This window comes from Gekko japonicus, unplaced genomic scaffold, assembly GCF_001447785.1.
Source record: "Gekko japonicus isolate JY-2015 unplaced genomic scaffold, Gekko_japonicus_V1.1 scaffold501, whole genome shotgun sequence".
Lineage (NCBI taxonomy): Eukaryota > Metazoa > Chordata > Lepidosauria > Squamata > Gekkonidae > Gekko > Gekko japonicus.
The window spans coordinates 1,264,090-1,289,570 of NW_015175985.1; the positions used below are offsets into that span (position 1 = coordinate 1,264,090).

Consider the following 25,481-nt stretch of genomic DNA (forward strand, 5'->3'; position numbering starts at 1 on the left):
ACTGGTATTTCTGGCCACTGTGTGACACAGAGTGTTGGACTGGATGGGCCTTTGGCCTGATCCAACATTGGCGTCTCTTATGTTCTTATGTTATGTTGTGGGGAGGGGAAGGGAAAGGAGTTTGTAAGCCGCTCTGAGACACCTTAGGGTAGTGAAGCGCGGGGTATAAATCTAATCTCTTCTTCTTCTTCTTCTTCTTCTTCTTCTTCTTCTTCTTCTTCTTCTTCTTCTGCCTTCAGAGACCAATACTGGTAAAAATGTTATATCTGTCTATTCTCTTGGGTTTCTATAATTCTGTACTAAAAGCTCCCAGATTCTGCATGGATAAAACTTGATTCTGCTACTAGAGTGTTATGTAACAGATATGCACAAAACAGCACAGCTAAATATTTCTTGTAGTGTTTTCTTTTACTGGTGCTAAAAATGGTGTACAATTTGATGTTTTTGTCTATAAGGAACTTGGGCAGGAGCGCAGGGCTGGAAAGGCATCTAGGTTTCAGTTAGGAAACCACAGGAAGCTGAAGAAGCTAGTGGTTGCATTAAGTAAAGGAAATTATTTATTTTAACAATGCATATCAAGATTGTTTACATACCCCCCCCCGATGTATTATCAGCAGTTATTAAACATACCTATATTCATTATTTGGAACATGGGCTCGCAGCTGAGCACAGAAATATGATATTTGAATTTGTTTTATATCTCTGCCATTTCTACCACGGAACTGAAAGCAGCTGACATACGACTTCTTGGAGGTCTCCGATCAAGGCACTGGTCGGACCTGCTAAGCAAAATTTCTTCATGCCTTCCAGTCATACCCCTAGAATTTAAAAACTGTTCTGGCTTAATCTCCCTGCTAACTCAGATAATAATTTAAAGTAATCACAGTTTAAATATCAAATAATGTAATCTAATGTTAATTTCAAATGTTCAAGGTTAAGTACTATTTTTGCAACACCTGAAAATGTAACCCACATGTGGTTTCTCATCTGGGGCTCTAGTGACAGTTATTTCTGTACTAAATTCTACAATAACTGAGCTAAACCAGATTCAATGATTACATAGTTCAGAATGGGCATTGACTTGTGTTGGATAAGTTAGCAGAGTAAACGGAAACCACACAGCACACATGTGTAAATTAGCTAAAAGAAAGTTTACTAAAGAAATTAGGAAAGGTTACATGAGATGATAAAAACAATACACTGTCTATCTAGCTAGCTACATCTTTCAAGTTACTGGTTACTTAAAGATGGATACTCTGGTCTGATCTCACTTCTCATATCGTTTTAAAGCATCTGATCTTAGAAGAAAGAGAGTAGGAAGAAACTCCCAAAATGCCTACATGCAAGATCTCAGGTAATATCACCCCACTATGAATTGACGAATGACCAGGCTAAAGGTTACTTCATTATGAATAAGACATCCCTTTTTAGCACAGGAACTTCTACTTGACATCGCATAGGTTCTAAGCTAACTAGCTAACAATTAGCATACATAAACAAACAGGTTAACTCTTTTATGACATCAGGAAGTAAGCTTGCAAATATCCCAACACCCCTTCTGTGGGTCCTGACACCTTCTCAAGTTCATCTACTGAAGTCATGAAGGTTCAGCTACTTGTACAGGCATTCAAACTTCCCCCTTGTGAGTGGCTTGGTTAATATGTCACAACCATCTCTTTAGAGGGACAATACTTGATCTCAGTCAGTCTCACAGAATAATACTTGGCAACAATATGCTTGCTTCTTACTTTGATGCTCTTACTCTTGGATAGAGCTATGCATGCCTGACTGTTCTCAAACAAAGTAATTGGTTTAGATTTCTCAACACCAAAGTCCTTTAGTAGACAGATGATCCATTCAAGTTCACTGCAAGCATTTGCAGCAGATATGTACTCAGCCTCGGTTGTTGATTGGGCCACTACTGGTTGCTTTTGGGTAATCCAGTCAATCAGGCTGTCTCCATTAAAGAACAAGTAGCCACTTGTTGACTTGTAACCAGTCTTGTCTTCACCTCAGTCAGTGTCCATGTATCCAACAAGTCTCAGGTTGTCACAAGCTGAAATCTTAAGTAAGCTGTTTCTATGAGGTATCTAGCCAGTCTCTTTACAGCATTCCAATCGTAATGATTTGGTGAATCAGTCTTTCTGCATGCGATTCCAACAGCTGCAAAGATATCAGGTCTTGACACTACTCAGATAAAGAAATTTAATAATTGCTTCTCTGTATTGGTGGGTGCTCTCTAGCAACACCCCATCTTCAGGTTTGAGGACGGTAGGTTCCGGAGGAGTACTGACTCCTTTGGCATCATTTAGCCCCATGGACTCAGCAAGGTCCATAATCTTGTGTCTTTGGTTCAGGAGAAAACTCTCATTCTTTCAATTTGTATTCCAAGGTAGTGGTTCAGTTCTCCCAACTGTTGGACTTCTAGCTCTTTGCTCAAGATATCTGCAATTTCCTGAACATCTTCTTTGGTTTGACAACATAATAACAGTCCATTCTTATGTGCCATCACATACTGATACAGTCCATCTTTAAGTCTGGCAAGCAGGCAGGTGTCTGCCTTTCCCTGTTGAAAGCCTTGGCCTTGCAGCAGCATAATTAATTTCTCAGTCCATGTCACAGCAGCTTTTTCCTCAGATAAATCTTCACAGAGGAACACTGTTCCAATGTCCAGGTGCTGAACATGCATTCTTCTTGATGCTGCTATACTTAGTAATGTCCTGAAGGTGGCATATTTGACAACAGGTGTAGGCTGTTCAATCACTTCTTTGCAGCTTCAGGTGGTACTCCCTTATTGCTCCTCCCTTATTGCTCTTCTCACAGGAGTCTCTTCTCTAGCCCAGTTTGCCCTGCCTCCCCTTCAGATTGTGGGTCTGCCTGTGGACAGGTGGACTGCAGGCAGCCAAACATCCATATCTGTAAAAGAGACTCCAACCTCAGCTTCCTGGTTGATTTACACTGTGGATTCTAATTGCTTTGAAGCTTAGAGCATATTACTTTCATCAATATGTACCACATTGCATTATTTAACCCAGAACATTTTTGGATTTATAACTCTGTATCCTTTTCCACCTCTAGCATACCCAACAAGGATTCCCACTTCAGCTCTAGGATTTAGGTTCCCCCTTCTTTCCTTGGGTATATGAGCAAATACTTTGGACCCAAACACCTTCAAATGTCACCTTTGAAGGTGTTCTGTTGTATAGATAAGTTGCTGTAGTTACAGCTTCTGTTCAGCAGTGGTCAGACAGGCAACAAGCTGTCTCTTGAATGCTCCTGTTAAGATGTTCAACAGAGCCCTTTTGCTGGAAAGAGTATACCACACTTGTATTATGCTCAATCCCCTCCTGCTCCAGGAACTTTTGGAACTCACTGCAGCAGTACTTAGTCCCATTGCCAGTAAAGAAAACCTCTGGAGCCTTATTGGATTTATTTTTCACAAGCTGCAACATAGCATTTAAATTTCTTCAGCATCTGAGCTTTAGAGCTTATTACATAAACATATACATAATGACTTCCAGTGTCCAAGAATGTCAAGAAATACTTGTTCCCCCCAAGAGAAGGATAGAAAGGGCCAACCAAATCTGAATACACCTTTTGCAAGAGTCCTTCACTGGGAATGCTCTGCTGCTTCTTGTAATTGGGAGCAGCAGCTTTGGCCTTTAAACAAATCTCACAGCAAGCTTCCATTTCCTCATTCAGTCACTTTAATACCACAGTCTTGCAACAACCCTTTCACAGACTGGAAATTTCTATGTCCAATGTTCCAGTGCCAGCCCAAGAGACAGTCTGAATGCTTACATTTGCCTTGTCTTGTATGATATACGGGTTCAGCATCATGTCTCAGGTAAAAGAAGCCATCAGTATTTTCTGCCACTATTTCAATATTACATTCTGGTGAAAGATATGGCACATATCCCCTTTCATCACAAACTTATTTCCTCCTTTTACAATTCTTGCAACAGACAATAGATTTTGACCTGCTTTTGTGGCATACACACATTCTTTCAGAAATGCTCCTGCAGCATCCAACACTCTTAGTCTCACAGCTCCAACACCACAAACAATTAAAGGGGTACCGTCTACCTGTAGGAGATGCTTTCTTTTTCCTTCATCCAATTCAACAAAATAAGCCTTATCATTGCACACGTGTAAAAAAACTTCCAGAATCAAGAAGCCAGAGATGTTTCATTTGTTATTCTTTACTAGAAATAACACATGCAAACTGTTGAGGAGATTTCCATTTAGCATCATCTCTCCTCTTGTTTTGAGTTCTATTGTTTGGTGCAGCATGGCTTTCCCCTCATGGCTCAACATCCCTTTTCATTCTACAAAAGCCCACGGCATGCCCAGTTTTCTTACAGTTAAAACAAACAGTCTTTTCATATGCATGCCTCAATTTATGAATTCACGGTATCATTAACAGACCTCTGCAGACCTTTGTTCCTTAAAAAACCCCAAACCCCTCAACATAAATTCCAGATCTGTCTTTTCTTTCAATTCCAGAACAGCCTTTTGATTCACATATGAGGCTGGGAGACTGATCAGAATAGCAGTATTATTTTCTTCCTGAAACAGTTCTACACCAGCAGTTTCAAGCTCTGAATATCACCATTATTGCATACAAATGCACTCCAATATTGCCTCCCTCCCACAATTTGAGAGTGTATAATTTCTGCCTTAGAAACAAAGTATGCTTTTGGGATTGATGTTCCTATTTCCTTTTGAGAGCCTCAAATAGATCTTTTGCGGTTTCACTCAAGGCCCTTAGCTACTATGGGGCCAAGGGGGCAACACCCCTCCCAAATCTGCCACCCCTCCAAGCAGCTCTGGACACCGGTCTCCCACTGCATGTGGGGATGGTCACTGCCCAAGAGACCCTGGGCCTCATCCTGTCAGGCCCTGACCAGCCACTAACATGGAAGGTCAGAGGGAGGGGCAAAGGAAAAAGGAAGAGAAGGAAGAAGGGGAAAAGGAAGAAGAAGAGAAGGGATTGGATTTATACCCTGCCCTTCACTTGGAGTCTCAGAGTGGTTTACAAACTCCTTTCTCTCCCCCTCCCCACAACAGACACCCTGTGAGGTAGGCAGGGCTGAGAGAGCTCTTTCCAGAACTGTACTTGAGAGAACAGCTCTGACAGAACTATGGCTTGCCCAAGGTCATCCAGCAGCTGCAAGTGAATGAGTGGGGAATCAAACCAGGTTCTTCCAGATTAGAGTCCACACACTTAACCACTACACAAAACTGGCAATGACTTCTGCTTTGGAGGCCCTGGTTTTCTCAAAAACCTTGCTCAGCCCTGGGTAAGAAGAGACTCTCTCTCTCTCAGCTGTCCTTGGCCTGGGCTTGTGGCTCGCTCTGGGCCTCATGGTCTTAGAAAGTGGCACTGTGGTGGGTGTTCTGCTCTGCCCAGGAGCTGCTGGAAGCCCTACTAGCTCTTAATTAAAGCACCACTAAGCTGGTCACTAATCTAATTAGTGTAAATCTAATTAAGCTCCCTGCTTTTGGTCTTTGCTCCCCCACAGACAACCTTCTAGCTATGGGGCTGGTTTTTCTTTTCCCCACAAGTTTTTATCACTAATTGAGGTAAGAATGATGAGCTGAACCCTGGCATCCATTTTTAAAAAGACTTGTTTTTCTGCTTCATTTAGCGTCAGACTTTTCAATTGCATCCATGACATCTTGCACATGTAGTGCACATAAAACCCTGGTCTTCCACATTAAATAGTTATTTTAAGTTGACTTTGACACAAGGAACAGGGAGAGGCTTTGATTTGAATCATGGAGCATTGAGCTGTTTGGCTTCCTCCATACCTTCCCTGGTTGCTGCTACCTGGCTGACTGTCAGACATTCTCTCTGGTAGCCTAGTGATTTAAAATCCACTTTGGTGATACAGCTCCTCTTCCTCTGTAGACTGCAAACCACAGAAATGCCTCTGCTGTCCAAGCTGTCAAAGCTGGCTTTAGAAGAAGGATTCTTTGTTTTGTAATCCAACAGGGAAAATGCCCAAGAAAACAAAAAGTTGATTTCTACTCAAAAACACTTTCTGATTTACATGCTGCATCTCAACAGAGGCTCCCTGGTTCCCATAGCACAGGGGGAACATGCTGGAGGCCATAACCTTATGATGGATAATTTAGCAGAGTAAAAGGGAACCACACAGCACACATGTGTAAATTAGTTAAAAGAAAGTTTACTAAGGAAATTAGGAAGGGTTACATGAGAGGATAAAAACAATAAATAGTCTATCTAGCTACATCTTTCTAGTTACTGATTACTCCAAGATGGATACTCTGGTCTGATCTCACTTCTCATATCATTTTAAAGCATCTGATCTTAGAACAAAGAGAGTAGGAAGAAACTCCCAAAATGCCTACATGTAAAATCTCAGGTAATATCACCCAACTACAAATTGACCAATGACCAGGCTAAAGGTCACTTCGTTATGAATAAGACATCCCTTTTTAGCACAGGAACTTCTACTTGTTTGGTGTAGTGGTTAAGTGCACGGACTCTAATCTGGGAGAACCGGGTTTGATTCCCCACTCCTCCGCTTGCACCTGGCTGGATGACCTTGGGCAAGCCGTAGTTCTGATAAGAGCTGTTCTTGAAAAAGAGCAGTTTCTTCAGAGCTCTCTCAGCCCCACCTACCTCACAGGGTGTCTATTGTGGGGAGGGGAAGGGAAAGGAGTTTGTAAGCCGCTCTGAGACACCTTTGGGTAGTGAAGGGTGGGGTATAAATCCAATCTCTTCCTCTTCTTATTCATAGGTTTTAAGCAAACTAACTAACAATTACAAACAGGTTAACTCTTTCATGACAACAGGAAGTGAAATTGCAAATATCCCAACAACTTGCCTTCAGATAACACTGCATGGATGAAGGTTTGCCCTAACTATACCTGAAATGTTAGAAGATTACCCTAGAAGATTACCCTACACCCACCTGGCCAAAAAGATTTTGAGTGTCAAGTTCAAACTCATGGTCATAAACTTTGGTTTATGCCAGAAATTAGGGTTTAGAAAGCTTTATGTCCCAAACAATGCCAAAACAATAGATATCAATAGGAATGCCTATTTGATTTAATGATACACAGCACAGTTTAGAGTTCGAGTTCAGTTAAAACCTAAAATTTACTCAGCACATAATGCTATAACTCTGTCAGCACATGAAGCTGCCTTGTACTGAATCAGACCCTTGGTCCATCAGAGTCAGTATTATCTGCTCTCTCCAGGGTCTCTCAGGCAGAGGTCTTTCACATCACCTACTGCCAAATCCTTTAACTGGAGGTAACAGGAATCGAACCTGATGCTCTGACACTGAGCCATGGCCCCTCCCACAAATAATCTCAGACTCCTTTTTAAGATAACATGGGGAATGGAGAACCATGTATGCTGCCCTGAGCTCTTTGGAGGAAAAGCAGGGTAAGAACATGCTAGATGAATAGGCCAGCTTGCTACTTTCCCACAAACCTGGAGCAAATTGAGATCCTAATGCTTTCATTTCAGGTGTCAGAGTTGAGGCAACAGCTCCGAATAAGGGGCCTTCCTGTATCTGGAACGAAAACAGCCCTGATGGAACGTCTGCGGCCTTTCCAAGAATGCAGTGGGGGTTCAGTGCCCAGCTTCAGTGAAATAACTACTATCACCTTCCCAGTGACCCCAACAAGCTCTCTATCCAGCTACCAGTCCCAGTCCTCAGCCAGTCTGTTATCCAATGGCTTTTACCACTTTGGCAGCACCAGCTCCACACCACCCATCTCCCCAGCTTCTTCCGACCTTTCAGTGAACGGTTCCTTACCAGACACTTTCAATGAAGGACCGATGTCTTCCCCACAGTTTGTCTTACACCCTTCTCCTGTGCAGAGTGGGTGTGAAGAGAGTTTGATAGGGAGCATTAATGGAACTGGCATCCAGCTTGAAGTGGAAAGAATCGACACAGAGAAAGACAAGATGCTGGTGGAGAAACAAAAGGTCATCAATGAGCTCACCTGGAAATTGCAGCGAGAGCAGAGGCAAGTGGAAGAGCTGAGGATGCAACTCCAGAAGCGCAAAAGGAGCCATGGAGCGGAGGAGAAGCAACCCTCCACACATTTCTTTGGCTTTCCAATCAAGCAAGAAAGCACAGTGTCCAGCTGTCCATTTTCATCCAAGCAAACTGCCTTGAAAGGACAAACCAGCAATTCTGATACACGGAATAACTGTGGGTTACCTCAGCTTCCCTGCATTGTAAATAGCCATTATATGGAATCTTCAGGGCAAAATGGCATACTGTCCTCCACATTCCTAAGCCCACAGTGCTCTCCCCAGCATCCACCACTAGAGACAGCAAAGAGCCCTCAACACATCAGCCTTCCACCCTCACCAAACAGCCATTACCTCCTGTCTGTGTCCCCTAACACTCAAGGTGAAGGGCGCAGCAGTTCTCCACAGGCTAACAGCCTTCTACACACCACTCCGGTAAGGAAGCTTGGAGGGTATCTCCTTTCATGTGTGCTTTTTACTGGGTTGGTGTTACCGCTAATAAGGGGATGGAGATTCACACGCAAATTCATATCATAGAACCAGGCAGAGTACAGCATAAGAGCAGGGAGATTCTGAATTCTCCTGAATTCCGGTGGCCCTAGGAAATGCATAAAACCTTATGTAGGTCCCTCTCTTGCTAGCAAGTGTAATGTTACTTTGGTATTGGTATTACCCACCTTCACAGCATTTTAGAACTCAGGGATATGAGAAGGCATTGTAGAAGAGTGTGCAGCTGTGCCTGAACATGTTATAGCTGGAAAAGGTTTCTCATCCTATCCCCTAAAGCTTTACGTGCCAGAGGGGGAATCCAGTAATCACTATGGTTTACAGTATCAGAACATGGTGCCTTACACAAGAGCAGGTCATTTTCTCAAAACACAGGGCATCTCAGTTTTCACTTGAAATACAGCCCTGCTTTACATGCCAGAGGTGGAATCCAGTAATCACAATGGTTTACAGTATCAGAACATGGTGCCTTACACAAGAGCAGGTCATTTTCTCAAAACACAGGACATCTCAGTTTTCACTTGAAATACAGCCCTGCTCCCCAAACACCTTTCTAGGCATACTCTGGCTGGAGGCGGGACTTCTATTCATAAGCTACACAGCTCCTGATTCCTTGCAATGTAACAAAGTCCATGTCTTCTCACATTCTCCTACACATCGCTGCCTTCAGCCTACTGGCATTTATCACCATCGGTCATCTTTGTAGAGATAGGTTATTGTCTTGATGCCCCTATGAGTCTTTCCCATCCACACAAGGCAAGAACCCCCAAACCAGGCAGCCTATCAGAAGTAGAGGAAAATTCCTCATATTTTCTATTAAGCATTCTCTTATGAGACTGGGAAGCATTCCTAGGTAAAAGTTAAGGAGATGGGTTGCACATCCTTTGCTGTTTTCTCAAGTTTCCATTCATTGATTGACAGTTCAGTCTCATGGGCAAGAGATAAACTCAAGTCTAGGGACTTTTTGATGCAATTATAAAGCTGCACAGTCTCTGCTCAACTAATTCTTAATTTCTATGATTAACTTGCCTTCTCTGTAGATGCCAACACAGGGAGGACAGAAGTATTCTATTCTGTCACCCAGCTTCTGTAAGTCAAATATTGCCCTTCCAGAAGGAAAACAGCCTCCACCATATGCTGATGCAGTGAAGCAGGTAACTGTCCAGTGCTTGCTAACCGATGCTTGACTGGGGTTTATTTGATCTAAATCCTGCTCATGCAGCAAAATCCCTTGTGGTCTATGAGTGAAATCAATTCATTGCTGCTGGCTTGAAAGGTGGATTCACCACTGCAGAGAGACAATTCGAGATGTTCAAGCAAAAACTCAAATTCCGTCAACCTTTGTTTTGGTCAGTGGTTGAGTAAGAGGTTGAAATGAGACTCAGCAGTTCAATCCTGGCTAAAGCAGGGGTTCTTGACTTCTGTTTTCATCACTGGATAAATAACTATGTAAGCAACAGCAGGACTGTGACTTCTTACCAATTTTAAAGATTTTAAATGCAGAGATCTGTGAATGACTCAGCTTTGTCTGAGCACCTAGAGAATATCTTGATCAAGTGGGCACACTTGAGAACATGGAAGATTAACTCCCAAGGACACAAAGTAGGAGACTGCAGTCCTGATCATACATGTAATATTAAATTTTATAGGATTTGAAGATGAACAAATATAATTAGTGACAGTTTGAAGCACAGAGTAGGGAGCTGCATTTCATTCCATGTTAGCAGAGCACTTGAGGTTGCTTCTCAGACTTTTATGCAGCTAGAAGGCACATTGAAAGATATATTTGAAGTGCATAATAATCTGGTAGATTCACTAAACTACTCTGGTATCTTGTCAGAGATAACTACAAAGCTACTAAGGAACTGACAAGCCAGACTAATTCTTCCGGATAGCTCTGATCTGCTTCCTTCCATCCAAGCGGAATTTTTTGCAGCATGTAGGCTCAAATGGCTGACTTGTGCAATTTCCCGTGTCAGGCCCCAGTTGACACTCTCCATCTACCCTATTGGCAGTGAAATACTTTATTAGAGATATGCTCACTGTAGGAACAAGAACTTTTGTTAGGACTGAAAAAAAACCGTGGGAACATACAGGTTACAGGTAAAAGCTTGAAACTCCCTACATCCATACGTCACACCTACCCCTTAGCGTTGCTATGGAAGCTCAGACAATGTTGCCCTATCTAAACTAGCCAGGTGAAAGAGTCTCCAAAGTCGATCTCATGAGAACCAACTCTTGGGGCCCAATTTGAGAAATGGTTATGGCTACTACCCCCCTCAGGAATTCCACCCCCTTACCTTATGACAAGTGAAGGGAAAGAAAGCAAAACTTAAAGAAAGAAACGTTAAATTGACCTGAACTTGACACCCTGCTTTTCTTGTTGCAGCAGATGACCCAAAGTCAGCAGATGGATGAACTGCTGGATGTGCTTATTGAAACTGGAGGTAGGCAGTACCCAGAGGATGATTCAGGACTCTGCAGACACTGAGTGTTCTCCCTGGGCAGTCAAAGACTATAACCCTTATCTGTCCACTGCCTGAAGCATGGTGCCTATGATTGCTATTTCAGAACACCAGTTAGTCACAATGAGCACTATTTGAGCCAAATGCCTGCTGCCTGTGCCAGCTAGTTACAGAAAGACTAAATGTAACCATAGCCATTCTCTGTTGCACGAAGTGTATTTACGTGCCCATCTATTTCGATGAGTTTGTTTTAAGCAAACTGGATTCACTTGGAAGTTTAAACTGTGTTTAACCTTTTCCACAGTCAAAAAATGAGCTGATTATACTGACATATTTAGGCTTTAAAAAGAGAGGAATTCTAGAGTTTGTATCCAGACTCACTCTTTGAATGACCAAGACCAGAAATTGTGTCATGTGTACTGGAACTAAGGCTGTTTTCTTGTGATACCACAAAGTCTGGTAGGCAGTAGGAAGGCCAATGCCAAATAGTGGCCAAATATCTTGCATGAACTGATACAGAACTTATACGTAACATCACTGCCCACAGCACCCACTTCCATCACATTCTGTCCTCTTCCACAAGCTCTAAAATAACACCCGCTGAAAGTACTGAAAACCACAAACATAGACAAGTGGTAATAGAATGGCACTCAGAAATTCTGTATTTTGGTTCTCACTAGACTGCATTAGCTCCCTCAGATTCCAGTAACCCACACCACTTTTGATGTTGCTGGCCTTGCGGTACTACAAACCTTTGCCCTACACACACACAACTGTGATTTTGTCCGCATTAGTCCTTACACATCAGCTTTTGAATCAATACCATTGTCCTGTCTATAATGAAAACTTTCCCTCATATTAACATTTTTCTTGTGAGTTTCAGCTGCTAGCACTTGCATGAATTTCCTTTTCCTCTTATACCAGGCTCACAGAAACTACAAGAACCGTTAATTCTATGCTGGTTTAACCCAGTAAAGTATCACATGTAATTTTATTTACCTAGGGCTACAGTAGTTTATCTGCTGCCATCCTCGTAAAACCATGACGTGTTTCACACTGTTTTGTTCCAGTGACCATCCCAGTACTGCAGAGAAAAGATAAAAATGACCATGGAGATGCTCAATATTTTGTAATATTGAAAGCTATGAGGTAACCGGAGTTGATGGTATAATCCACACTGTTGATCAGTTGTTGTTTTCCTGTTACTTTTGGTCTGCAAACAGAAATGCCTGCAAATGCCAAAGATGACCACCCTTGTCGTCAGAAAGTGCCTCAGATAACAGTGTCTTCAGGGACCTCTGGTACATCCTCCTTACTAAAAGCATCACCTGCTTTTGAGCAAGGCCCTTCAAGTCAGCTATCCTTTGAACATGGCCCTGGTAACAATGAGAGTCATCTTGAAATCTTGTTAAATTCCCACAGCCCACTGGGGCGAACAAATGAGATCACCCTTCTGAAGGGAGGTGGCGAAGAGCCTCACTTTGAAGGGGTGATGGAAGGATTTTCCAGTAAAACTGCTGATGAACTGCTCACACCTCATGAGATCCTGCCAACACCCCTCTCACCCATGGAGACTCAACTTTCTCCTTCTTCTGGTGAAGGATCTGCTTTGCACATGAGCTTCACAGAGTCTCCTTGGGAAACAATGGAATGGCTGGATCTCACTCCACCTAGCTCAGCCAACGTTTTTGGTTCCCTCACCACTGCAGGACCCAGCATCTTCAACATTGATTTCTTAGATGTTACTGATCTCAACTTGAACAGCACCATGGACCTGCAGTTACAACAGTGGTGAACAAAATGATCCCTACACATGGTGATGTAGCCAGTCATAGATGATTTCCACAAAAGGGACAGACTAAACTAGAGTTCTGGTACCATCCAGGGAAGAGAAACTGGAGTCAGCGTTTCTCTGGACATAAACAAACTTTTTCTTACAAATTATCACAGATCCCACTTACAAGCAACCCCAAGCAAAAGATACTCCTCCTTTTAATTAAGCAAATGCATACCACAGAAATCTTCCAAATGGTTTCCAAGTTCCCTTTGCAGTGGAACTACACTTGGTATGTATCTGCCCATTTCATCCCTAACACATAAACCAGCCCTTATCAAGTACACTATATTAACATCACTATTTACTGTAGGCAGACCATAGTGTACTGCCAGCAGGCCCTTTGTGACTCTCAGCACAGTACTTGGAAAGCCTTTGTCCTCGGCATATTTATGAAAGCCTTCTTTCTCTAAAAACCAGCCTGCTTCTAAGCACTATGTGCCTTAATTGATGGCTTTTTTTCATTACTATCACCATTGTTTTCCTGAACACCTATCTCATTCTCTGCCTTTGCATCAGAATTGGAGCACTATGATTTATTCTACCTTAAAGGATCCAAGAAATTAGGGTGTTATGGGGTGTTTTTTTGGCAAGAGAGAGAGTTCAGAAATGAGGCATCCATAAAAAAATCTGTAAATGGGCATATTTGGTGTTCTATTTTTAGTAAATGCACAGAATGTGGTTTCATGTACACTCCTTTCCTTAGTTTGATCATTTTATAAATACAATGTTTATCATAGAAAGCACATGTAACCTTAGCTACAGCTGAGTTGTCTTGCAAAGGGAAAAAATACCTCTCATGGTACAAGGTATCCCATCCTAGCAATTATGTCTAGGAATGAGGATAAATAGGTAGAGTGCATCTCCAAACACTGCTAGTGCTTAAGTCACTTCCACTTCCTGAGTCCCTGTCTTCCCCATCAGAAGCAGGGCAGTTGCTAATACCAATGCCTCAACAGAATCAACTGTGTGATAAGTTTCTTGGTGTAAATTAGGCTAGTGAAAAAACCTTCTAAAAACATTATCTGTTCTGTTGTTTGTGGCCCTTCAGTTTACATTTACTCCATCTGCTTCTATGCTGTAAATTAATGTAGCTCCAGCAGTTAAGTCTGAAAGTGGAAGGCAAGCATAATCCTTCTTCTATCATGTCTGTCAACATCATTTACAGCAAGACAAAGCAGAACAAAATTCAAGAGAACTGCAATCATATTAAACAACCCCGCTGAATCTTCTACCTGTATCTCAATAACACAGCACTTGACTGAAGAATTTCTGCTTCCTGTGAGATGAACCTTAGCATTGTCTCTTAGGGCCTGTATCTGTTTTTCCCCCTCCTCCTTCAAACTGAAGTCAGACCACAAATCAACCCATCCTTAAGGACACCTGTGCCATATTCTATGCCAATGCAAAGAATGATGTCATCAAAATCACGTTTAAATGCCTGTTTTCCTCAGCTGCTGGGAAAAAAACATTCCAGTATTATGGACTGGAAGCAGCTATACAGTACAAGACTCAAGTTCATGACATTCTAGTGCCTTAGCCATTACTCTGTACTGGGCTTCCTGATCAGTTGAGACTGTCATGTAGGAAGCTAGATGGTGTCCCTTGCAAAACCTCCTGAAGAATAGCTTTGAATCCACAGATCAAGGAGGAGCATGTTCTTCTGAGTCAAGCACTTTGCGATAATAACAACATTCACAAGTGTGTTTATTTCTTCTGTAAATCTGTGCAATGTAATTCAGAAAGGTCTGTCAACACTGAGGGGGAGAAAGACCCCCCCCCCATCCATCATTAAATTTCTATCAAAGCTTAAGCAGCTTGGGGCAGCTTTCTATATATGAACCTACTCTGAGAAATTTTGTGAACAAATATAACCAAAGAATGTTACAAAAATATATACCGATTGACTGTGTTTAATACTTGTGTTACTGGAAGGATCATTTGTTGAAAATCAAAACAGCTCAGAAAGGACTGTGTACCCTTAAGTATCTTCTTGGCTGAAGGTCAGCTTGAACTGTACCAGGAGCAGGGATTCTGAAGACCAAATATGTGTGAAACTCCAGCCTCCGTAAGAAAGTGAAACTCCTGAGGCTTGATTGGGGAAAGAATCACAGCTGGCTTTAATATTGCTGAATGTTGTATAAGAAAGTTGTGTCGCACTATTTAAAAGCATGGTTTTTCTATTGTACAAATGTTCACAGTGCACTGGTAGGATAGAATAATCTTTCACATGCTTGTTTTTCTTTACTTTTGAATGTTAATATGCACAAAATTTAGAAGTCATTCCATGGAGTTTTTAAAGGCACTTGAATCCAGACTAGTTTTAGGTGCTACACTGTCATGCGGTACGGGGCTTTAATTATACCATTTAAAGGGAAGCTGTCAGCTACTAAAGTAACCACACACATTGTAAATAAACACACTACCTTACCTCTGTGACCAGCTACCATACCTATTAAAAGAATCCCTGTGACTTGTAATTTTTCATTTTTACATGTTTTATAATCACTGGTACTCCCTTTCAGTCTGTATTTGATACCTATGTAATATTTAAGATGTTTATACCCTACTACTTTTCTCCTCCATTGGGAATCCAAAGTATTCAACATCATTCCCCTCTCCATTTTATTCTCAGAACAACCACCCTGTTAGGCTGAAAGAATGACTAGCCCAGGTTCACCCAACAAGGTTCCATACAAGAGTGGGAATCTGAACCTGGTTTCCTGGTTCCTACTCTAACCATGATGGCTCTTAGTAGTGATTCAGATGTATTTGAAGCCTACCGCAAAGACTCAAATGGATTACAGTATCACTAATTTCATCTTTGCAAAGCATCCTTTGAGAGTGGCTAGTCTAAGGGACAATAATTTGCCCAGGGCAATCAAACAAGTTTTATGGCTGTGCCAAGATTCAAAACTAGGACAAATCCCAACTAGCCATTCAGTCAGTTTCTAGTCCTCTAATTTCTGAAGGAGAATTAGAACAAAGGCTTCCCACTACTACTACATTCAGAAACGAGACTTTCAAAATCCTCTTGATGGCAATGGTGGAACACTAACTCTGCTGCTGACAATACAAATATGCAGTTCTGGGATCCATTTGCAGAAGCATCACACTTCGACACTGGCAGCTTTCTGCTGCGGTGTTGTTGTTAGCCATTCAATCATGTTTGACTCTTGGCAATTCTATGAGCCAGCTCTCTCCACACTTTCCAGTCTTGTACTTTTTCTTTGAGTTGTTCCATGCTCAGGCTGGTGTTGACTTTTATGGTGTCTACTGTAGTACTATCAAGCTTACAGACAGTGTAATTAATTCAGAGGATCAAGAATTGCTCTAAGGACCTGATTTCTTCAGAATGGCAAAAGAGAAGGGGCATGGGAGCCTCTTTGTCCATTAGGTCCTCCTTACAAGCATCAGTAAGTTGGGGACACCTGGCCAGAGGACAATGGCTTTTACTTTGCATTTATTTTCTCCCATCATGTGTCTGACCTTATAACAAAAATAACAAGGTCATAGTTGCATCCTTGATTTATTACAACTGGCCTGCAGGCGGGGAAAAATAGAACTATTACATTAACACTTTGATTCCATGTAGGATATTTTAAATAGAAGAGAAGGAAGTCAGGAAAGGATAAAATAGCTGGAAGCTCTTATAAGCCATTATATTGTCAACTCCATTTTACTTACAGACAATAAGGCAATATCCCTGCACATCAGCTTCTCAATAAAATTTTATACATTTTTTTCTATGGTACAAGAAAGAAAAAGAAATTAACCAGAGCTCACAATGTACAGTTCTTACACTATTTTCACAGCTTCTGAACACTATACATCTTTATAAACATACACTGTAATATAAATGCTGCACCCTTAATAGTATATCATAACAATCTATGATTAATATGCTAGAACTGTCTTGTCTCAGTCATTCACTGAGCCTGAACTGGAAGCTACCTCCATTTCCTGATTAACTGTAAGGAAGTGTTCTGTTAAAATACACAGAAGTAGAGCAGGAGAAAGAGAGGGCTATGGTTGTTCAACTTTTGACAGTGACAAGGGGCAATTACAGAGAAAGAGCGGGAGGGATGCGCAGTTGGGAGGCTCTTAACAAGTCCGATCATCTTCCCAGACTTAGCAGATGCAGAATCCCAGCTAGTTCCCATTCTGATGCTACATTAGATTTTAATGCCATTTAGTGTTGACTGTGTTCTTATAATGGACCACTTTCTTGCAAAGAGAGCTTATTAATAAGCTGGTAAACAAGGAGGAGATGAATTGGCTAAGCAAAGAAATATTGTGATCACCAACTCATTCACAATTCTCCTCCTTGTATATGTATAACAGGGATTGTTTACTGAAATTCTAAATAACGACAGGTCTTAAAATATCACTTTATTCCCTCCATAACTTAGGAACCAGTCTCACCTGATGCAGATTAGGGGACTTAAATACTAGGAATTATTTTAGAGGCGGGGGGAGGGTATGGCGCTCTCTCTCTCTCGACTTCCTTTTTGTGGCAAATAGTTGGAAGAATTTGAACATTCTAATCCTCACAATTAACTGCTTTTAAGAAAGCTTTTTCATAAAAATGGTACTTTTATAATATTTCAGACTCTATCCACAATAAAGCATATTTAGTAGCTTTTCTGCAGTAATTTTGGGTCCTGAGCAATCCAACAGCAGGAGATAGGTGAAGTAGTTTTGATACGATAGTAGATAACAGACCTAAAGCACAGATTCCAAGTCACACATGGAGCCTCTGTGGGAAGGTCCTATATTAGGACTCTGGAGAGCTGAGGCAGGTGGGTAGAGATGACTTACAAGTATTTAAGGAATAATACAGTTCATCTCCACAGCTACAAGCTCTCTGGTGCCATTTCAGGAGATGAGCCAGCTAACAAGCATGGTGCAGTTAGAATCAGTGCTCACAAGCCAATTAAGTTCAACTGAGCAGTTAGATAAATCCTCAGATCAAAATCGGGTAACAATTTATAGGACATCTAGTCCTACCAAAAAGTGGCTTGCTTGGAAATGGAAATAATATATTATTCTCCATCTCTTAAAAGTTTTAACTGTTAGCCTCTTTCAATGCAATGCATACATTTTGGTAAAGCACAATCCCCCCGCACCATGAAGTTCTGCTGAGCCACTGTCCTCAAAACATACACAGTGACCATAAAGCAACAGAATTTCAGATAAATTAGTCTATTGCACTAATATTTGCTAGTTCCAGAAGGTAAGGTGCAGCTCATTTGGCTGCATGAGTTCTCCCCAGGCACAGTCTCTTTATATTTAGACAGACAATGCATAACATCCTTTCTTTTAAATTATCTGTAACAACAATTGGAAGAGTTTGAGAGAATAAAAATAATTCCAGTAGCTGCTGAGAAGTCTCCAAGTCTAGAAATTTACTTTAGGTGCTATTCAATCATGGTCAACAAATAAATGTCATTTGTTTCCACATTTCATGAACATGTCCACAAAAAGAGCAAATGAGGTCTTTCTTTGACCGACACTAACACTGTGTGATCAGGTATTACATGGATGCACTTTATAAGTGACAATAATATACAGACAGAATGAAAGAAAAACACCAACATTATCGCACAAGTTGTCTGGGCAAGCGTTAGAACGCTGCAATATGGGATGAAGATTCTGTACATCTTGCTTTCTCTCAGCACTTGCTCTAGCATTTTGATGTAGCAGCAGTATCAATCGACATACATTGGAGAGCTGGGAGTTGTTGGCATTTGATCCAGGATTTTACAAACATAGCACGCAACATCCACTGTTCGCTCTTCATACATTAGGATGAAGGGATGTTTCTGGGAAAAGAGAAAGAAACCAAACTTCTTATCGCTTCTGTCACACATAAGCATAAAAAGCACCTGGAGCTCCCCAGAGGGCTTTCGTATACCATTCTGTGGGCTGCTGTACTGATCCAGCACAGAGCACCTAGCAAGATCCTTGCTGTAGCATCTACATTTATCATCTAGGTGGTGCAAATGTAAATGGCACCTGTAGTGGTGAGGGAGGGGATTGGAATTTCCTGGCAATCAGGGCAGAGTCAGGCAATGGGTCTGTGCTACTGCTGCAATCTAAATGTCTGCTAGCCCTTTCCCCCCATACTCACCAGAAGCTCCTTATACTTTGGTCTTTTGGACTCGTCCTTTGTAAGGCTAGAAAAGATCAAAAAGATGTTAAAGGAGCAAGAATGTTTGTAGAAAAACACCTAAAATGAACTGTTGGACAGTACAACTTCCAGGCACATGACTCGTTAAACCAGTTTGGCAAGTTTTTAATATGAATTCATTATGATCAATAATACGCTATGAGGCACCATAGCGTCTTCATGAAACCGTGAAGAGAGACAGTTCTACAATAAAGACTTTACCATTCAATAATAATGAAATGCATTGGCTTTTCACCTGGTTTACTTACACATTTAGTAACTGTATTTCTATGTATCTAAATCTGTAAGTAAATCAGGTGAAAAGCCAAAAAGCCAACATTACTCTAGCTATACATCCATCAAGTTTCACAGTTTGTCACTTCTGTATAGCGTATTAAAGTCTCTTGAGAATCGCTAGGCAGTTCTGTGGTTGTAGGCAACCATGAAATTACCCTAGTTTAAATTCATAATACTCCACAATCTCTCTTACCAGTAAAGCTTTCCCCCTATTATTGGCTTAGATTTTAATTTTTGGGCAAAGAAAGCACCCAACCCCCCCAGCATTTTCCATGGCATTTATGAGACGCCTTTGGCACTTCCTCCTCAAGATCTTTGCTTTCTGAAATTCCAGTCCTTTATAAACAGAACTGCAGCAGTGCGATCCTAAGCAGACTTATGCCTTTCTAAAGACCACTGAAGATAATAGGCTTACAAGAATGCAACTCTGCTGAGGACTGCACAGTGAAAGAACTGCTGCATTAGCTCATCCGTCCATGACTCCAATAATCAATGAATACAGATGTCAGCTGTTTGGGAAAGGGGAGAGAGGTCACATTTATAGGACCTCGTTTTCTCAGAGAGATCATTTTCCTTTAAAGCAGGGGAAGCAACCAAAACCATCCTGTCATTCTATCAGTACCAAAACTTAACAGCCTGTGATTTCGTTTTGTATTTTTAAAGAAAGAGATGCTAATGAATCAGAAGGTGGCAGCAAATCCACACAGTAGTGCTTCTGAAGAGTAATATGGCACTGCAATCTTAAACAGAAGTCTGATGACTTCAAAGCGCTTGGAAGGGTATAACTCTGCTTAGGTTGCACCATATGGAAAAGAGACACGAGGGAGTTTTATCATGAAGCTTACCAGTGGCTCCCACTGTTGGTTTCTATAATCCAAGAATGCTCATCTTACAAAAATACCTCTTCTCTGCTTTCTGTTCCACATGATCAGAGATTTAAAGGCAAATACTTATTACATCTTAAAAGTATCTCTGCATATCCTTGGTCCTACATGGTTCCTTCTGAGTGTTAATGTAAACCCAGGGCATTCTGCTGCCCTAAATGGGTGTAAAGTAGCATGCAGAAGCAATACATTTGCCGCCACTATGGACCGGAGCTAGTGGCAGAGGTGTGTGGGAGGCTCCCAACCATGCCACCCCACCAGGTGGAAGGCAGGCTGCCACTGCATTGAACCCAGGCCAAGCAGCCAAAACAGCCCTTTGTAGATCACGAATGTAAGCACTGCTACACACTTTACATACTGTTTTCCTGAGCTTTCTATGTATTAACAGTAACAAGAACTGATTCAGATCCACTTTAGTTTGTCTGCCGTACAATGTGTGATAACTGTGCAGATGTTTATTTAAAACTAACGCAGCTACACACCTACAGACTTGCAAAATTCCCAGCAGCAAGGACTAGCTTGACTCATTCTGTGATCTGATCTGCACCCCATCTCAGCAATCAGTCCCTTAGTGCTTCACATTAATTATATAACAGTCAAAACAAGCCTCACCATGGCAAAGATTTCCAGGATACAATTAAAGGTTACAAAAGGTGTTGCTAAACAGAGATTTACCTGCTACCAACTCACTTCCTCCTAGCGCTACTTGTTAAATACGAACAACTGATAACAAAGTGTTTCTTTGTGTTACTACTAGAGTGACAACTGATTCAGGAGCTTGGAGAAGACATGACATACTGTCTGAGAAAAGTACCACTCCAATCAGACACGCAGGATGTGTGGCAACAATTTAAGGCATCTTGCACAGAAATATAGAGGTGTGATCCCCAGCATGAATCACGTTATTGCCATCAAGGTCCAGAACAGACAGAGTGGAGAATACTCACCATAAATTGACAAAGTTGATGAAACTTTGAGAGAACTCCCGTTCCTCTGAGTTACTCAACTGTGGTGGGTCTCCCTTGACTACTTGTGTCAGCTGATCAAATACACTGTTCCATTTGGGATAGGGGAACCGTCCTGTAGCCAGCTCATACTACAGCAAAGGAATAGAGCAACAACGCAGGTTGGGTTAGTCCAGTGATGGTGAACCTTTTAGAGACCGAGTGCCCAAACTGCGACCCAAAACCCACTTATTTATTGCAAAGTGCCAACAGAGCAATTTAACTTGAATACTGGGGTTTTACTTTAGAAAAAACTCAAACATTAATTTAAGATGATCCAAACAAAGTAAGGAAAGCAATCCCAAACGCTTTCATTTACTTAAAATTATTTGGCAGAGAATTCGACACTTTAATGATGGTCTGGGCCTGGCTGGGGCGATGGCACGCGTGCCCACAGAGAGGGCTCTGAGTGCTCCCTCTGGCACCCGTGCCAATAGGTTCGCCACCACTGGGTTAGTCAATGTCAAGCTCACAAAAACCAGGGAAATGGAGTATTAATGTAGTACTAACTGAACATGTGACTTTTCTTCAAAACAAGAAAAACCTTTGCCTTAAAAACACATTCTAAGTCATAGGACAGTACCACATAAGAGCCCCTATGAGTATTAACAGCTCACCTTATACATTCATAGGCATTACAATTTTGGTTAGATTTTAGCAGAAGTCCTTCCAGCTTACCCTGAGAAAGACTTTGCAGGGCAGGAAATTGGTTGAGGTGATAAAAGCCAGCAATAAGGTACTAATGAGAGCTTTCTGGATGACACAAGGTTCCCACTGAGAATGGCAATCCTCCAGTGACTCACTGTGAATCCTTTTCATCATCCTTCATTTCGTATACCTGCACCTCCCATAATTTAGTAGGCAAATAACAGGCTCCTGGTTTTGTTGTGTGTTCTTGCTGCTCTGAATTTGGGATTAATTTTTAAGGAGCCAACCAATCAACAAGCACAAAGCTAATTAAGTCTGTCTACTGTGGGGCAACAACAGCAGCACAACAAACACAGGCCATTCCTATCCTCTCCACGCCCAGGCCCAAGTCAGATATCTCTGCTCATATGAGGGCAGGCACACCCTTCTACCTTCATGCTATTCTGTAAAGAGAACAAGGGCAGAGTTTCTAATTCAAGCTCAGAGCCAGGGTTTTATTTTTCAGATTTACCATTGACATGAACACACATAAAACTGCCTCATATTGAATGAGACAACTGGTCTGTCAACTCCAGTATTGTCTACTTCAAATGGCAGCAGATCTCTGGGATCTCAGATGGTTTTTCATAACATCTACCACCTGAGCCTTTAATTGGCAATGCCTGGGATTGAACCTGGGACCTTCTGCATGCAAAGCAGCTGCTCCACCACAGCCTTTCCCCTCTATGGCCCTCTAGTGACACTGTGAAGTCACTGCTCTTAAAGTGGCAGGTCTGCCCCAATGAAGTGAACATAATGGAGCAGAGGGTGTAGCCAAAAAAGTGCAAGGTAATAATTAGGCAAGCAAAAAGAAAATTTAAGGAGCAGACTGCTAAAAGGATGCTACAGCCGCTATTTTCAGGAGGGGAGTCAAAAGAACTGAGTGAAACTGAGGTGACAAGAGATGAAGTTCTAGACCAGGGGTACTAAATATATGGCCCACAGGCTGGAACTGGCCCCTGAAAAGCTTGTATCTGGCCCGCGAGCAACTGGCTCTCTCCTGCTTCCCTCTCCAGGGTTTCTGCCACCACTGCTGAATCATAACTCACTTTTGCCCACTTCCCTTAGTCACTCTCTCCTGCTTCGCATGGGAGAGAAAGAAAGCCAAGCCTCCCTCCATTGGTTGAGGGTTCCTCCCCTTCCTCCTCCTTTGGGGAGGGAGGGGGAGGAAAAGAGCCAGAGAAAGCATACAAGAGACGGAGTCCCGTTGCACCTTTAAGACCAACAGAGTTTTATTCCAGGTATAAGCTTTCATGTATGTGCACACTTTTTCAGAGAAAGGGAGGGAGGGGGATTCTTCTGACAAGCAAAATTTACATTAAAATTGCACTCCTCTGCTGTTTACTTTGAGACCTGATCACACACATGCACATTAAAAAAGGAAGGGGGCCAGGAAAGAGATGCAGCTGGCATAAGGGAGTTAAAAGGAAATTATGTTGGCTTGTTGCAAAAAATTGTTTTTTTTTAAAAAAAGATTAGATTTCTCTGTGCCTATTTGGGATTTTATTTTCTTTCAAAAAGACCCTGATTAGTGATTAGAACACTTGGATTGGATTCCATTGTTTAATGACTGGAAGTAGATGGCTAATTATTTTAAAATACATTTATGGTTCCATACATTCCAGTTCAACAGGTCATCTCCCTCTCTCCCCTCCCACCTCACTGGCTGCCTTTCTTCACATTAACCCCCCCCCTTTGTAACTGTTTCATTATCATCACTAGTACTGAGTTGATTTTGCCCAGTCTGAAATCAACACATTATTTCACTTGGAGAGATCCCCCTTTCCAGTTCTAACAGATGGGAAAAAATAAAAGAAACCTAACAGCACAGCTTGCAATCTTTATCACTGGAAGGGAGCAAGAGTCCAGTAGTACCATAACAACTAACAAAATTTGTGGCAGGGCATGAGCTTTCATGAGTCACTGCTCACTTCTTCAGATACAGCTAGAATGTTAGTCCATCTGTCCTTGTATCTTGGAGAGTGAAGTGATTTCAGATGCCAAGTGACAACAGCAGGCATTGGTAATGATAAAAGAAACCTAGGTCTTAATTCAGTCCAGGAAGATGCGTTGTCTTGAGTGTCAAGATCAGTTGCAATTCAGCAGTCTCTTTCTAATCTCCCTTTGAAATTCCTTTGTAAGAGAACTGCTACTCTTAGGTCAGCAACTGAATGATGTAGAAGGGTAAAATGTTCCCGCACTGGTTTTTGAATGTTGTGTTTTCTAATAGCAGTAGAAAGAGTAGCACCTGAAAGACTAATGAAATTTGTGGTAGGGTATGAGCTTCATGAGTCACTGCTCATTTCTTCAGATTTATGGTCCATTATTCTTTGCATCCTCCTGGACTGAATCCTACTGGACCAAATTGAGACCTAGGCTTCCTGTCTCATTACCAATGCTAATATCTTCACACCAAATACCCCTTTGCATATCACACCTAACCCAACCAAACCTGCTTTTGCCATTCAACATCTGAAATAATCTTTATAAAGTTTATATCTCCAGTACCTCGTGTTACATTTTATGGTACACATGACTTGGTCCAACAAAGTGACATTTATGTCAGATCTGGCCCTCGTAACAGATGAGTTCGACACCTCTGTTCTAGACCTAGTAAAGAATATTTTTTTTAAAAAGTAAGTCTCTGGGTCCTGATGGCATGCCCTTGAACGTTCTTAGGGAACTCAAATGTGAAACTGTTGATCTCCCAACCAGCAGGTGAAACTTGTCACTAAAATCAGCCATTGTATCAGAGGACTGGAGAGTAGCAATCATTAGACTGGATTTTTAAAAAAGGTTTCAGAGAGGAACCAGGAAATTACATGCCAATTATCCTAATGTATGTCCTGGGTAAGTAAGTTGAAATTACAATCAAAGATAGAATTATTAGGCACATAGAGGCACAAAGCCTACAAAGGGAAGTCCTGCCTTACCAGCATTTTGGCGTTCTTTGAAAAGTGAACAAACATGTAAACAATGGTGACCTGGTAGACATTATATACTTGACCTGTTAAAAGACTTCTGACAATGTACCTCACCAAAGACTCCTGATAAAGCTAGTCATGAGCAGTGTTCCCTCTAAGCTGAGTTAGTGTCAGCTAGCTCACAGTTTTTTAGCCTCCAGCTCACACATTTTGTCTTAACTCAGGCAGGATGGCTCCAGAGCAAACTGATTTATACAGTAGCCAAATTGCTTACTCACAACTTTAATGTCACAAGACTCCACAGCTTAGAGGGAACATTGGTCATGAGATAGGGGAATGTGCCCTTTCATGGATTAAAAATTGGTTAAACAAAAGGAGGCAGAGAATGAGAATAAACAGATTGTTCTCTCAATGGATCAGTATTGGGGGCCAGTGTTATTTAATGCGTTCATAAGTAATCTGGAACTTGAGTAGACAAGTACAGTGGTTTGCAAATGACACAAAATTATTCAAAAATAGTGAAAATCAAGGTTGACTGTGGTGAGCTCTAGGAGTAAGTAGGCAACAATATGGCAAATAAAGTTCAGTGTAGGCAAGTGTAAGATGATGCACATTGGAACAAAAAAGGTCCCAGCTTTAAGTATGCTTTAATGGGGTGTACACTTGTTAAGACTGAGAGGGAAA

General features: G+C 41.6%; 2 protein-coding genes across 3 annotated transcripts in view; one reads left to right on the forward strand and one right to left on the reverse strand.

Annotated features, from left to right (window-relative positions):
• The window catches only part of MYOCD (myocardin), a 49,499-nt gene extending 36,709 nt beyond the window's left edge, over nucleotides 1–12,790 (forward strand). The window contains exons 10-13 of the mRNA XM_015426290.1: nucleotides 7,508–8,458; nucleotides 9,571–9,684; nucleotides 10,920–10,977; nucleotides 12,219–12,790. Coding sequence (XP_015281776.1) covers nucleotides 7,508–8,458; nucleotides 9,571–9,684; nucleotides 10,920–10,977; nucleotides 12,219–12,790 — 1,695 coding nt within the window. The remainder of the gene's footprint in view (nucleotides 1–7,507; nucleotides 8,459–9,570; nucleotides 9,685–10,919; nucleotides 10,978–12,218) is intronic.
• Nucleotides 12,791–16,350: 3,560 nt separating this feature from the next.
• The window catches only part of MAP2K4 (mitogen-activated protein kinase kinase 4), a 146,173-nt gene continuing 137,042 nt past the window's right edge, over nucleotides 16,351–25,481 (reverse strand). For both annotated transcript variants that reach the window (XM_015426303.1, XM_015426302.1), the window contains 3 exons: nucleotides 21,130–21,278; nucleotides 18,963–19,008; nucleotides 16,351–18,654 (listed from right to left, as the gene is read on the reverse strand). In XM_015426303.1, coding sequence (XP_015281789.1) covers nucleotides 18,541–18,654; nucleotides 18,963–19,008; nucleotides 21,130–21,278 — 309 coding nt within the window. In that variant the 3' untranslated portion in view covers nucleotides 16,351–18,540. The remainder of the gene's footprint in view (nucleotides 18,655–18,962; nucleotides 19,009–21,129; nucleotides 21,279–25,481) is intronic.